Raw genomic sequence first — 13,066 nt, forward strand, 5'->3', positions numbered from 1 at the left:
ATTAGATTGTTGTAGTTCGAACGTGCAGCAAATTCATTATTTATTTTGCGTTTATTTGTCAACCCGGAATTGTTTTCTACTCGGACAACTGCCGGTTAATTTCATTGCCGTCGGTAGAGGGGGTACTTAAATTAATTCACGATATATTTTGCAAGTTGCAAGATATTTAATTGACAATTAAAATCAGGAATTATTTTAATAGTTGTTCAGACTCAGAGCTTGATGGTAATGTGAGACTGGTGCGAACTGACAACATTTGGAAGACATCTGATAAATGCCCTCCCCTGGACTATTCAGGTGGGCTGTGCCAGCTGCCTGGTAACGGGGCCGCGCTGCGCTGGGAAGGTGGGGCCGCCGTGGATGTTGACACGTCTCGGGTGGAGGGACTGTCAGCGCTGCATCCAACACAGCGGGGGTCCCCTTCAATGTTTAACTCGGAAACAGCGTCGTTAAGCAGCCCTGGCCCAAATTCTCCATCCTCGCTGTTGTCGTGAACGTAGCGAGAAAGGGGCTCGGAGGCCGGCGGAGCATCAGCCGGTGTGGCGGCGGCATCATGAGGTCGGGACACGGTCTGACAGGTGCAGGAGCAGGAGTAATCGAAGGAACCTGCTGAGCGTGAAGGGTGGAAGATGGAGGGCAGTGGGGAGGTAAACATTAAAACGCAATTTCAATTCACTCTTTCAAGTGTTGTGCCCTCATGGTTCACAAAATATGGGATTCCTCGGTGCCTACAGCTCCGAATCTACACATTGGCGGGTAGTTTGACGGTAAAGGCCAACTGAACCCAATTTATTTTCACTTAGTAACCATGCATGCACGAATTGTGATAAATGAATAACGAATGGGTATTTGATTTACTTACCCCTTCCTTATAGCAGAGACATACACTCAATGACCACTTTATTAGATACCTCCTGTGCCTAATAAAGTGGCCTCTGAGTGTATGTTCGTGGTCTTCTGTTGCTGTAGCCCATCCACTTCCAGGTACGACGTGCTGTGCGTTCGAAGATGCTCATTTGCTCGCCACTGTTGTAACGCGCGGTGATTTGAATTACTGTCGCTTGCCTGTCAGCTGGAACCAGTCTGGTCAGGCTCCTCTGATCTCGCTCATTGACGAAATGTTTTTGCCCACAGAACTGCTGCTCATTGGAAGTTTTTAAATTGTTTTTTTTTCCCCACACCATTCTCTGTAAACTTTCGAGACTTGTGCTTGAAAATCCTAGGAAATTAGCAGTTTCTGAGATACTCAAACCACCTCGACTGGTTCTAGCTATCATTCTTTGTCAGGAAGCAACACACAAAATGCTGGAAGAACTCAGCAGACCAGGCAGCATCTGTGGGAAAGAGTAAACGGTGGGCATCTCAGGCTGAGACCCTACATCAGGACCCGAAAGGAAGGGGGAAGTCAGAACAAGGTGGGGCCAATTGGTGAAGGAGATAAAGGGCTGGAGAAGGGGGAATCTGATAAGAGGACAGAAGACCATGGAAGTAAGGGAAGGGGAGGAGCACCAGAGGGATGTGATGCCCCCTTTTTCACATTCACCATTCCCAATTTCTGTTTCCCTCCCACACCTCCCCTTCTTACCTACTCATCACCTCCCTCCCCTTTCTTCCATGGTCTTCTGTCTTCTCCTATCAGATTCCCCCTTCTCTTGCCCTTTATCTGTTTCACCAATCGACTCCTAGGAATCCTTCATTGAATGAATTATCTTCCAGTAGAACTTGATGCTTACCCCAGTAGGCAACCATAGAGGCAATCCTTATAATATACAGTCCTGTGTTAACTAGCTCCTTTGGATAAACTTTGATAAAGACCACTCTTTTTCTAGTATCTCTTCATTAACCCACGGTTTAGTAAGGGACAGATGACAGTCTCACCCCTGCCACAGCCAGCTTTGTGTGTAGTGTGCAATGCCTCTGGGACCTGAGCTGGACGAACTGAAAAGAATGCTTTTTGCCAGCAGCCAAAGTGTTGGTGCTTCACCAACCTGAGCTGGAGGAACTCAGCACTCAGCAAATCGGGCATCAATGGAGAACATTTAACATTTCAGTCAAGATTCTTCATCGTTCTTTTGTGTCTCCAAGGCATTGGTGCTTGTTTGAATGTTCTGTTAAAGAACCATTCTGCTAAATAACTCTCAGTCTGCTCTGGGAACCATACACGGGACCCTTATCTATTTCCTTGTAGGGTCTGTAGGACATTCTATGTAGATCATTCTGAGATCAAAGTCAGCAGAATTCGGATGAAATGGCCAAACTCATTCTTCACAACATTGGGCATAGAGACGTCAAGGCATGCTGCTAATTGAAAACAAAAAAAATGCCGGAAATGATAGTAAGGCAGCATCTGTGGAGTGAGAAGCAGAGTTAATGCTTTCAACCAATGATCTGTGCTGATAAAAGGTTCCAGTGATCTTAGAATAATGGAACATGTATGGTGTGCTGCATAACAGTTTGACTCTGTGTGACAGTGTTGGTTGAAAAAGTATTTTTCTCTTAGAAATGATTACAGCGGCAGTTGGGGCATTGGTTTTAATTTTACAACATTCCCTAAATTCAGGGAATGTTCCATTAGCATTGATTGACATTTAGAAAATGTGTTTTTCTTTCTCATTTTACCTGCCAAAATTGTACATTCCCACATTGGTTTGCATTGTATTACATTTTCTACACCTTATTATCTTACCAGCAAATTTAGCATTCATATTTCTTGTCTTGCTGTCATCCAAGTTGTTTATATACTTTGTAAAAGGTGAGAATTTAACATCAATCTTTGTGCTACACCTTTTTGCACCTTGCCATTCAGAAACAAATCTATTCATAATTACTCTGTTTCCTATTAACCAGCCAAGGTTCTATGTATTTGCAGCCTACACAGTAAACTTTTCTTTCTACAATAACTTTTGATAAGGAACCACATCAAAGCCTTCTAGAAATCTTACTGTACTTTCAGTGCAAATGTTTCTTCTTCAAAGAAATTTAATAAATTGGTCATGACCTCAAACTTTACTGAATGATCCTCAATGTTTGCTTCAAACATGTTCCCTATGTTACGAAGGATGAACAACTCTGATGGGCAGAAGGGTGCAGAGTTGCCCATGACCCCCCCCCCCCCTTTTGGAGAATCGCAAATCGCTACTATTTCGATGCTGTTATCAAGGAAGTGAGAGAGACAAAGGAAAGCTGCCAGGGCAGTTGTTATTGATAACAGCTCCTGAAAGTTAATGAGAGAGAGACACAGCTAAGGTGGAACGTCTCCTACTGACAAAAGCCATTGATTTACTGCTATTGTCTTGTGGAGAAGGATTGTTTACTTGGTACTGTTCTATTCATTGAAACCCCTCAGGGGGCAACCAGAGTGGGCTGGTTTGATGGGTTACATCATCCCAACCTGATTGACACCTGAGACCCCGTGAGTGGGGATAAAAGTGAGGTCTGGGGTAACACCCCTCAGACGCACCAGGAGAAACGCTAGTGAGCATCAGAACCCCCACAAGACAGGGTGGGAGATCGGAGACCGAACGAAGGGTCGGTAAATTTTAACTCACAGTGTTTTGTAGCGAGACCGGTGGGGGCTTGTGTGTGTGTCCACCCTTGCCTCGGTGACGAGTCCACCACGGAAGAACGGTCTAGTTAAAGGATGGAGGGGTCATACGTGAATGGCCACAACAACAACGCATCGACGGATCAAAATCGTAAAGGAAGGTTGGCAAGATAATAGCTGTTACTGTTCACCCGTTTCTCTCTCTCTCTCTCTCTCTCCCTCTCCCTCTCCCTCTCCCTCTCCCTCTCCCTCTCCCTCTCCCTCTCCCTCTCCCTCTCCCTCTCCCTCTCCCTCTCCCTCTCCCTCTCCCTCTCCCTCTCCCTCTCCCTCTCCCTCTCCCCCCTCTCCCTCTCCCCCCCCTCTCCCTCTCCCCCCCCCTCTCCCTCTCCCCCCCCTCTCCCTCTCCCCCCCTCTCCCTCTCCCCCCCTCTCCCTCTCCCCCCCCTCTCCCTCTCCCCCCCCTCTCCCTCTCCCCCCCTCTCCCTCTCCCCCCCCTCTCCCTCTCCCCCCCTCTCCCTCTCCCCCCCTCTCCCCCCCCTCTCCCTCTCCCCCTCTCCCCCTCTCTCTCTCTCTCTCTCCCCCCCCACAGCCTGCATGAACTGAACTGAACTTTCTATTTCCAACTGACAATTCATTATCCCCTAGACAACGATACAGCTTGTTTCATTAGTGATTATTATTATACCCGCACTTATAGGTTTAGTATTGCTAACGTATATTTGCATTGATATTATTTTGTATATTTTTTAAAATATATATTGTTGAAAATAAAATCACCAGACTCCAACGGACACTTCTATCTTTGCTGGTAAGACACCCAGTTACGGGGTACATAACACCTATAACAAATCTCAGCTAACTTGCTTGGAGTTTCATATTCTTATCTCCCTTTTTGAATAAGATTTACATTTGTTACTTTTCAATCAAATGGAACCTTCTCCAAATACAGTATAGGGGATGTTGGAAAATGAAAATCAAGCGCCCAACTGTCTCAGTAGCAATTTCCTGATGTCTATCAGGTCCCAGGAGCTTCAACGTTCAAAGCAAATTTTATTATCTGAGTACCTATATATCACCATATACAACACTGAGATGCATTTTCTTGTGGGGCATACTCAACAAATCTATAGAATAACTATATCAGAATCAATGAAAGATCATCCAAGTAGGGCATTCAACCACAGGGCAGAAGAGAACAAACTGTGCAAATATAAAAAGAAGAAATAATAATACATTGCAAATAAATCCTGTCACTGGGGCTCATAAACAAACTTGGCTCATTAGCTAACTCTGCTAACAGCCATGTGACTCAGCAGTGCGAAGGCCATCTTTCATTAACAATATACGTCTAGGGTCGGTCTGATTTGGGGTTCAAGCAAACAGGAAAGTTAGGATGTTCCAGTTAAGGAACATAAGTTGTAGCAAATGCTGTGTAAATACTGCCCATACACTTTTATCAGTAGCCCAGAAATGACAGATCATATACCAACATAAAATTATAAAGAAAGAATATCTAACAAATGTTCAATTTTAACATAAACACTTACAGAAAAAGAAAAGAAAAAGAAAAGGGCATGTTACAGTTTAACCAGTCCAATGTGCACATAAACATTGGATCTCATTTCTGGAGTTGTCTTTACTCACACGCTTGACCCATGGTCTATGTGAAAGCATCTGCCACATTCTGTTCTTCCCTTGAAGACCATCTTGAATGAGCTTGCTCCCTCATGAGTACAGTATTGGCCCTGCCTCCTTGGAGCGATTCATTTACACAAAGCACTTCTTGCAACAGGGACTTTCCTTCCAATGTTATTCTGCGGCATCTTCCCTTGTGCCCCACTCCGCAGCTCCCACCAAAAGACCCCAAACTAGATGACTGCCCTTCATAAATGTGATTCCCTTCAGCTCTCCTGAATCTTCCAGTGGGCAGAAAGTTACAATTGGCTGACACAACCTTCCTAAGTTGGACAACATAGCTCCTTATCTTCAGTCAACCCAAAACATTCTTATCAGCAAGATACACTGCTTTTACAGAAAACTGCCAAAATAAAATACCTCACAGCAAAGCAGTAGAACTCTTAACCAGGGTATTACATAAGCAATAAATATCATGAACATGAGATGAAGAGTCCTTGAAAGTGAGTCCATAGGTTGTGGGATTGTGGGAACATTTCACTGATGGGGCAAGTGAAGTTATGCCATTTGGTTCAAGAGAGTGATGTTTGAGGGGTAGTAACTGTTCCTAAACCTGATGGTGCAAGTCCTGAGGCTCTGTACCTTTTTCCTGATGGCAGTATTGAGAAGAGAGCATGTCTTCGGTGGTGGGGCTCCTGATAATGGATGTTGCTTTCCTGTGACAGTGTTTCATGTAAATGTGCTCAATGGTTGGGAGGGCTGTACCTGTGATGGACTGAGCCCTATCCACTACTTTTTGAAGGATTTTCCATTCACGGGCATTGGTGTTTCCATACAAGGCTGGAATGAAAGCAGTCGATATTCTCTCCACCACACATCTATAGCAGTTTGATTTTTACCAGGAACTTGGGTGGAAGGTAAAGTTAAGGAGAAGCAGAGTGGTGCTACCTCTTCCTTGTAATAAAGAACCCGAACAACAAATACGTAGTGCTGTTGATCTTGTAGTATGTCAGGCAGAACTCTTTTCTGCTTTATCTGGAGACTGTAAATGCATCTACAGAGACACAAGATGTAAATTTCTAGAGGAATGTGTGTGAGGAGGGTGTGGAATTGCACCTGATATGATTCCTGATGACTATCTTAAACTGCTCAGTAAATGAAATGGTTGATTCTTTCAACAACAACTTGACAACCATATTAAACATAGTGGCCCTACTTATGGTTTAAAAAAATTACTTAGTAAAATATCGTCATGGTTAAACAATTCTGTCTGCGAGCACAAGAGGTTATGAAGAGTAGCTGAGAGAAAATGAAAGAAATCTGAGCTAGAAATTATCCTTGAACCCAAAAAAGATAGATATTTCAATGTCATTGACCAAAGGCAATGGCATGAGGGAATTGAACTGGATATTAAACACAAGGCGGCATAAAATAATTCGAGGATGAAAGTGTTTGGATGGGCCAGTCATACACCCTCAAAGACATAACAAACTCATTGACCTCTTTCAATGTAACATGCCTTTGTGGCATAAATACATGTGCAGTTTTGTATATTGGTTGGACATCAGTGAAAGTTTCCCTATCCGCTTTGCATTAGAAACAAAACAAATTTGACTGAGGTAATTGTCTCAAAGTACTATCTTAGAGTATATGGCTAAAGCATGATGTAAACAATCGTTAAAAGAGTGCTCAATATCTAGATTGACTATTTATGAAATCCTGTGTCAACTTTTTAAAGTTCCATTCTAGAGACTGCAGCAGACAAATCTAATCTACCATTTCAGATCTTATTGCGGTATTAGTGTTTCCGTTCTTTGCATGGTAATAATGATAAAGCAGTCAGGTGCGAGGTGTTACAATACAACTAGAAATTCAACTTCCAGACCTTATAGACTGGAGGTTGACAATAGCTAGGTGACAATAGCTCACTTCTCAAGTTGCCATGGTGGGTGAAAACTGCAACAGAGAAGGAATCTATCTTGGTTTATTTTTGCCGTCAGACTTAAAGTTCCCTTCCATTAAAAACGTGGCTTTCTCTCATTAGTGTTAGAGGCTTCTTCCTTGGAGGAATACTGACTTATTTGCTGCAATGTAATTTTAAAATATTATCTCTGATCTTCAAATGACTGGTAGCTTCTGTTCAAAGTAAATTTATCATCGAAGTGCATATATGTCACCATAAACAACCCCAAGATTCATTTTCTTTTGGACATACTTAGTAAATCCAAGAACCATAATAGAATCAATGAAAGACCACACGCAGCAGGATGGACAGCCAATCTGCAAAAGACAAGCTGTGCAAACACAAAAGAAAAAGAAATAGTAAATAAAGAAGCAATAAGTATCTAGAACACGAGATGAAGAGTCTTTGAAAGTGAATCTGTAGGTTGTGGGAACAGTTCAGTGATGGGGCGAGTGAAGTTAATCCCACTAGTTCCAAGAACATGATAGTTGAGTGGTGATAATTTGCTGAACCTGGTGGTGTGAGTCCTGTACTTTCTTCCTGATGGCAGCAACGAGAAGAGAGCATGGCTTGGGTGGTGGGGGTCCTCCTGCAAGAGTGCTCTATGCAGGTGTGCTCAATGGTGGTGGGGGGCTTTACCCATGATGGACTGGGCCATATCCACTACTTTTTGTAGGATTATCCATTTAAGGACATTAGTGTTTCCACACCATGCTGTGATACAACCAGTATATTCACTCCACCACACATCTCTACGGTATGTGGATGATACGGTTCCTTTAACAAATGAATTTGGAATCTGATCTTTCTTTTTACTTTGAAGGGAATGTTCATACAATCCTTTTCTCGGGAAATTTGTAAATGTATCTTGAATCACATAAAATATTAACCCACGTTTGAGCATGCTCGTCTCATGTTCCTGTTGTATAGTATGCTAAGAAATCGATATATGCTCTTTAGCTATTTTAATTGGCATGTTCTAACTTGTCTAAGGATTTGCAACTCTTTCATGGCTGGGGTTCTGTCCTGGTGTCCCAATCAAAAAGGTGTGTCAATGTGCTTGAATACTGCAATTTGTTAGATTGTGGGGATTCTCTGTAAATGTTTTGTTGGTTTTCTGTGCTTTGCACTTTTTAAAAATTTCTTGCGGCTTCTGAGGCTCCATTTGAGTGACTTATTAGTGCTTGTGGCAGTATGATAAAGCAATTATGGTTAACAATACATTTGTTACACTTAAGATGTCAAATTGTACCCATTATTACCTCTCTAGTAGTGTACATTGTATACCAATTTTCTTTCCCCTGAAACATGTTAACTAAAGAGCCAGTAATTAAAATTCATTATTTGTGTTAATAGTAATAACCCAGCAGACCAGACTAAACAAAAGAAAATAATACAGTGGTGGGGGTGGGGGGTGTTGGGAGGGGAGAGGACATTTTCAGACAAAATGCTAGCAGGCAAAAATGGCCAGCTCTCACAAAATGCAAACTTGAGGAGCAACACCTCATCTGTTGTCTGGTCACTGCAACCTGCAGGACTCAGTATCAAACTCTCCAAATAGTTGACTAATATTTTCTTTCTGCATGTATTAGAACTGGGCATGTTTGTCTACCTTTATTTTGGCTTGACTTTTTCCTTTCTCCTTTTCCCAATTTTTTTTGTATTTTCTGATCTGCTGTGCATAACCTGTGCATAAACAACACATTATGCACAAAGATACTGATCCTGAGCTTAACTAACATTTTTAATCATCCTGTCTTATTTTATGAAATAAGCTCCCCTGTTCAACCCTTCCATTTTCTCTGTCTTTTCTGCTATTTATAATATCTTTTTTCTCACTTTCCCAACTCCGATGAAGTATCTTGGACCTTAAGTGCTAAGTGTTTCTCTTTCCATAGTTGCTGCTCCTCATGTTGAGACTTTCCCAAGGTTTTTTGTCTTTATTTAAGAATTGTACTGTTGGCTGGTTTTTAGACTTCAGGTGTAGTTTCTAGTTTCTTGATCAATTAAAAAGATTATTTGGTGATTTATCTCGAAGCCGTCTGCGGGAGCTTGTTATGTTAAAATGCTTTACTGCATTAGAGTCGATCCTTTTGTTATGGTATGTTGCTGTAATTGTTGGCAAGGCAATTGTTTATTGCCCAAACCTATTTTACACTTGGAGGAGATAGAGATGAACCAGAGCAATCCTTATGGTCTGCACTTCAGAGACACTTTAGATACAGTTTAGAACATACTGAAATTGCAAAGAAAGCAATATGTACAAGTCTTTTTGTCTTTGTTTAGTATTAATAATCTAGCTGAGGCATTGAGTCCTATATAGAGCAGGACACCACCTGGATTTAGCAGAGTAAGAGAGGAAACAATGTTCTGTAAATGGAAAAATGCAGAGGAGCCATTTTCATTTGTATGGAAGACAAAAAAAAGTCTCAGCCCAAAACCTTGACTGTTCTCTTTTCCACTGATGCTGCTTGGCCTGCCGAGTCCCTCTAGCATTTTGTGTGTGTTGCTTGGATTTCCAGCATCTGCAGATTTTCTCTTGTTTGAAACAGTGTTCGGTGTTCAGATGACTTTGGCCATCTTCGGTTAAAAGAGGAACACCAACATTTTGTTCTTGTAACACACACAAAATACTGGAGGAACTCAGAAGGCCAGGCAGCATCTATGGAAAAGAGTAAACAGACGATGTTTTCGGCCGAGAGAGTGGACCCCAAAGTTCTGAGGATGCATGGTAACATACTTAAAGTTGTAATAAGCCTAAGCTTTGTAGAGAATTATGAAATGTTGAGGAGAATACTGATCTACTCTAAAGCTGTAGTTTTTTGCAATATTTAATTGACAACTGGGATTCAGAAATCTCTTGTCCTTTGCCTCACTTTTCCATCTTTTACAACTTATTTTTAATGCTATGGAAATGCAGTCTGGTTGACAGATAGAAAGCAAAGGGTAGCGGTGAATGGGTGTTTCTCAGAATGGCAGGTGGTGACTAGTGGGGTGCCACAGGGCTCGGTATTGGGACCGCAGCTGTTTACAATTTACATCAATGATTTAGATGAAGGCATTGAGAATAACATCAGCAAGTTTGCTGATGATACTAAGCTAGGTGGCAGTGTGACATGTGATGAGGATGTTAGGAGAATTCAGGGTGACTTGGATAGGCTGAGTGAGTGGGCAGATACTTGGCAGATGACATTTAATGTGAATAAGTGTGAGGTTATCCACTTTGGGAGTAAGAACAGGAAGGCAGATTATTATCTGAACGGTGTAGAGTTAGGTAAGGGAGAAATACAAAGAGATCTAGGAGTCCTTGTTCATCAGTCACTGAAGGTGAATGAGCAAGTGCAGCAGGCAGTGAAGAAGGCTAATGGAATGTTGGCCTTTATTACAAAGGGAATTGAGTACAAGAGCAAGGAAATCCTTTTGCATTTGTACAGGGCCCTGATGAGACCACACCTGGAGTATTGTGTACAATTTTGGTCTCCAGGGTTAAGGAAGGACATCCTGGCTGTAGAGGAAGTGCAGCGTAGATTCACAAGGTTTATTCCTGGGATGTCCAGACTGTCTTACGCAGAGAGGTTAGAGAGACTGGGCTTGTACACGCTGGAATTAAGGAGATTGAGAGGGGATCTGATTGCAACATGTAAGATTATTAAGGGATTGGACAGGATAGAGGCAGGAAATATGTTCCAGATGCTGGGAGAGTCCAGTACCAGAGGGCATGGTTTGAGAATAAGGGGTAGGTCATTTAGGACAGAGTTAAGGAAAAACTACTCCCAGAGAGTTGTGGGGGTCTGGAATGCACTGCCTCTGAAGGCAGTGGAGGCCAATTCTCTGGATGCTTTCAAGAATGAGCTAGATAGGTATCTTATGGATAGGGGAATCAAGGGATATGGGGACAAGGCAGGAACCGGGTATTGATAGTAGATGATCAGCCATGATCTCAGAATGGCAGTGCAGGCTCGAAGGGCCTAATGGTCTACTTCTGCACCTGTTGTCTATTGTCTATTGTCTTTGGCTGTACAATGCAAAGTATCAACGTGATCTGGATGTAGAATGCTAGTGCTTCATTTACAGGATTTAAAACTCACTGTTCAGGAATACCCCATGCTGCTCTAACCCTGGCTTTGATGTAAGGTTAATCTGCAATTAAGTTTACTATTGTACAGGTATAGGGTTTAGAATTCAATAGTGTAGAAGAGCATGTTACTACTAGTCCAAATAGCACTCCTACCACTGCAGTGTGGGTAGAATGGAGCTACTCCATGGTAACACTCTGGGTCCATCCCAGTGTTATATTTACTGTGCCACATAGTAAGAAGTTGTAAGTGTAAGGTGCCTGATACAGTATACCTTGGATAGCTGCAGGAGCTGCACTGGAATATGGCAGTGTCATTGACCATTTCTGTAAGTATTATTCTGTGGGTTTATTCATTATAGAGTTACTTTTGGTAGTAAAGTTTGATAAAAGTAATCTGAGTCTCTTCAGATTGTATTTCTTAAAGTTTTTATGGAATAGTCAGCTCAATACCCAAATTAGAAATCTTCTAAAAGTCATTAAGCATTTAATATATGAATTCAAAAATAGACATCAAACAGACAATGGTATTAGTTACTTCCAGATGGAAGTGTTACAAGTTTTTAAGGTTAAACTGAGGGAGTGAGATGGTGTATAGAAAGAGCAATAATGCAAAGAACAAGCTGAAAGAATGAAATGCATACCCAGGGCTTGAAATTTAGGCCAAATAGTAGATATAGCGAAAAATGGATTTATGAATTAGGGTCATTATGTTAGCCTTGTCTTGTCCTGTGATTATATTACCCTATTGTCTTGTTTATTATTTATTGTGATGCCTGCACTATTTTGTGCACTTTATGCAGTCTGGGTAGGTCTGTAGTCTAGTGTAGTTTTTTTCTGTGTTGTTTTTTATGTAGTTCAGTCTAGTTTTTGTACTGTGTCATGTAACACCATGGTCCTGAAAAAACATCGTCTCATTTTTACTATGTACTGTACCAGCAGTTATGGTCGAAATGACAATAAAAGTAACTTGATTTGACTTGACTAGCAATTGAGCAGCCAATGAAGGAGAGACATCTAACAATGCTGCAAATACTTAATTATTGAGCACAGTTCTTTAGCTTTCTTTTTAATATTAAGACATCTGGGGTTAGTGTTGGAAAGTGTTGCTTGGATCAGATAATCAGCCAAGATCTTAATGAATAGTGGAATTGCTATGAGATGTTGAATAGCCTACCCCTAATTCTATTATCTATAATGTACCAAAAGGGTTCAAATTGAGGGAGTAGCTGAGAAGATTGTAATTGGACTAGGATTTCAAACTTTTTTTCTGAGACATGAACAGGATGGTTTTTGTAGATTTTAAAATGTTTCAACTTTTCCATGATCTACGTCTGTTCACAAGCTTAAGATATTTCAAAGCATATAAAAGAAAATTCAGTATTTTTAAAACATAGTGCTAATGTTTTTCAGGCTTCTTACTTGCTTATCTGACAATTATGCTGGAAATTCTGTGTAATTGCTCCTCAAATGCATCCACCCCTCTTCAACTCTACCATCCATTGCATTTCTGAACCACAAGTAATATATTTAATACTTGATACCTCAATATTGCTTCCCTTTATGCCCCCTGATTCCACATTACCATCTGACTCCACCACACACTCTAGGCCATTCCTTCTTCTCCTTGTACTCTTTCACTACTCATTATGGTTTACTATAAGGGCAGAACAAAGAAGAAGTAGAAATAGTGCCAGCTCTTCTGTCCAGTAACTTAATAGCTGATCTTTACCTTTGGACTGCTTTCCTGTATTAACAATATACCTTGATTATTTTAATATCTAAATGCCTATTGATCTTTGCCTTAAACATACTTAATAACTGAGTCTTCAGAGTGGGTTTGAGAATTC

General features: G+C 41.4%; 1 protein-coding gene across 3 annotated transcripts in view; it reads left to right on the forward strand.

Annotated features, from left to right (window-relative positions):
* The first annotated feature begins 325 nt into the window (after nt 1-325).
* Nucleotides 326-13,066, forward strand: part of ccdc30 (coiled-coil domain containing 30) — a 112,032-nt gene continuing 99,291 nt past the window's right edge. For all 3 annotated transcript variants that reach the window (XM_073031810.1, XM_073031813.1, XM_073031811.1), the window contains exon 1: nt 326-647. In XM_073031810.1, the coding sequence (XP_072887911.1) occupies nt 630-647 (18 nt within the window). In that variant the 5' untranslated portion in view covers nt 326-629. The remainder of the gene's footprint in view (nt 648-13,066) is intronic.

The sequence above is a fragment of the Hemitrygon akajei genome, chromosome 29, assembly GCF_048418815.1.
Source record: "Hemitrygon akajei chromosome 29, sHemAka1.3, whole genome shotgun sequence".
Taxonomy (NCBI): Eukaryota; Metazoa; Chordata; class Chondrichthyes; order Myliobatiformes; family Dasyatidae; genus Hemitrygon; species Hemitrygon akajei.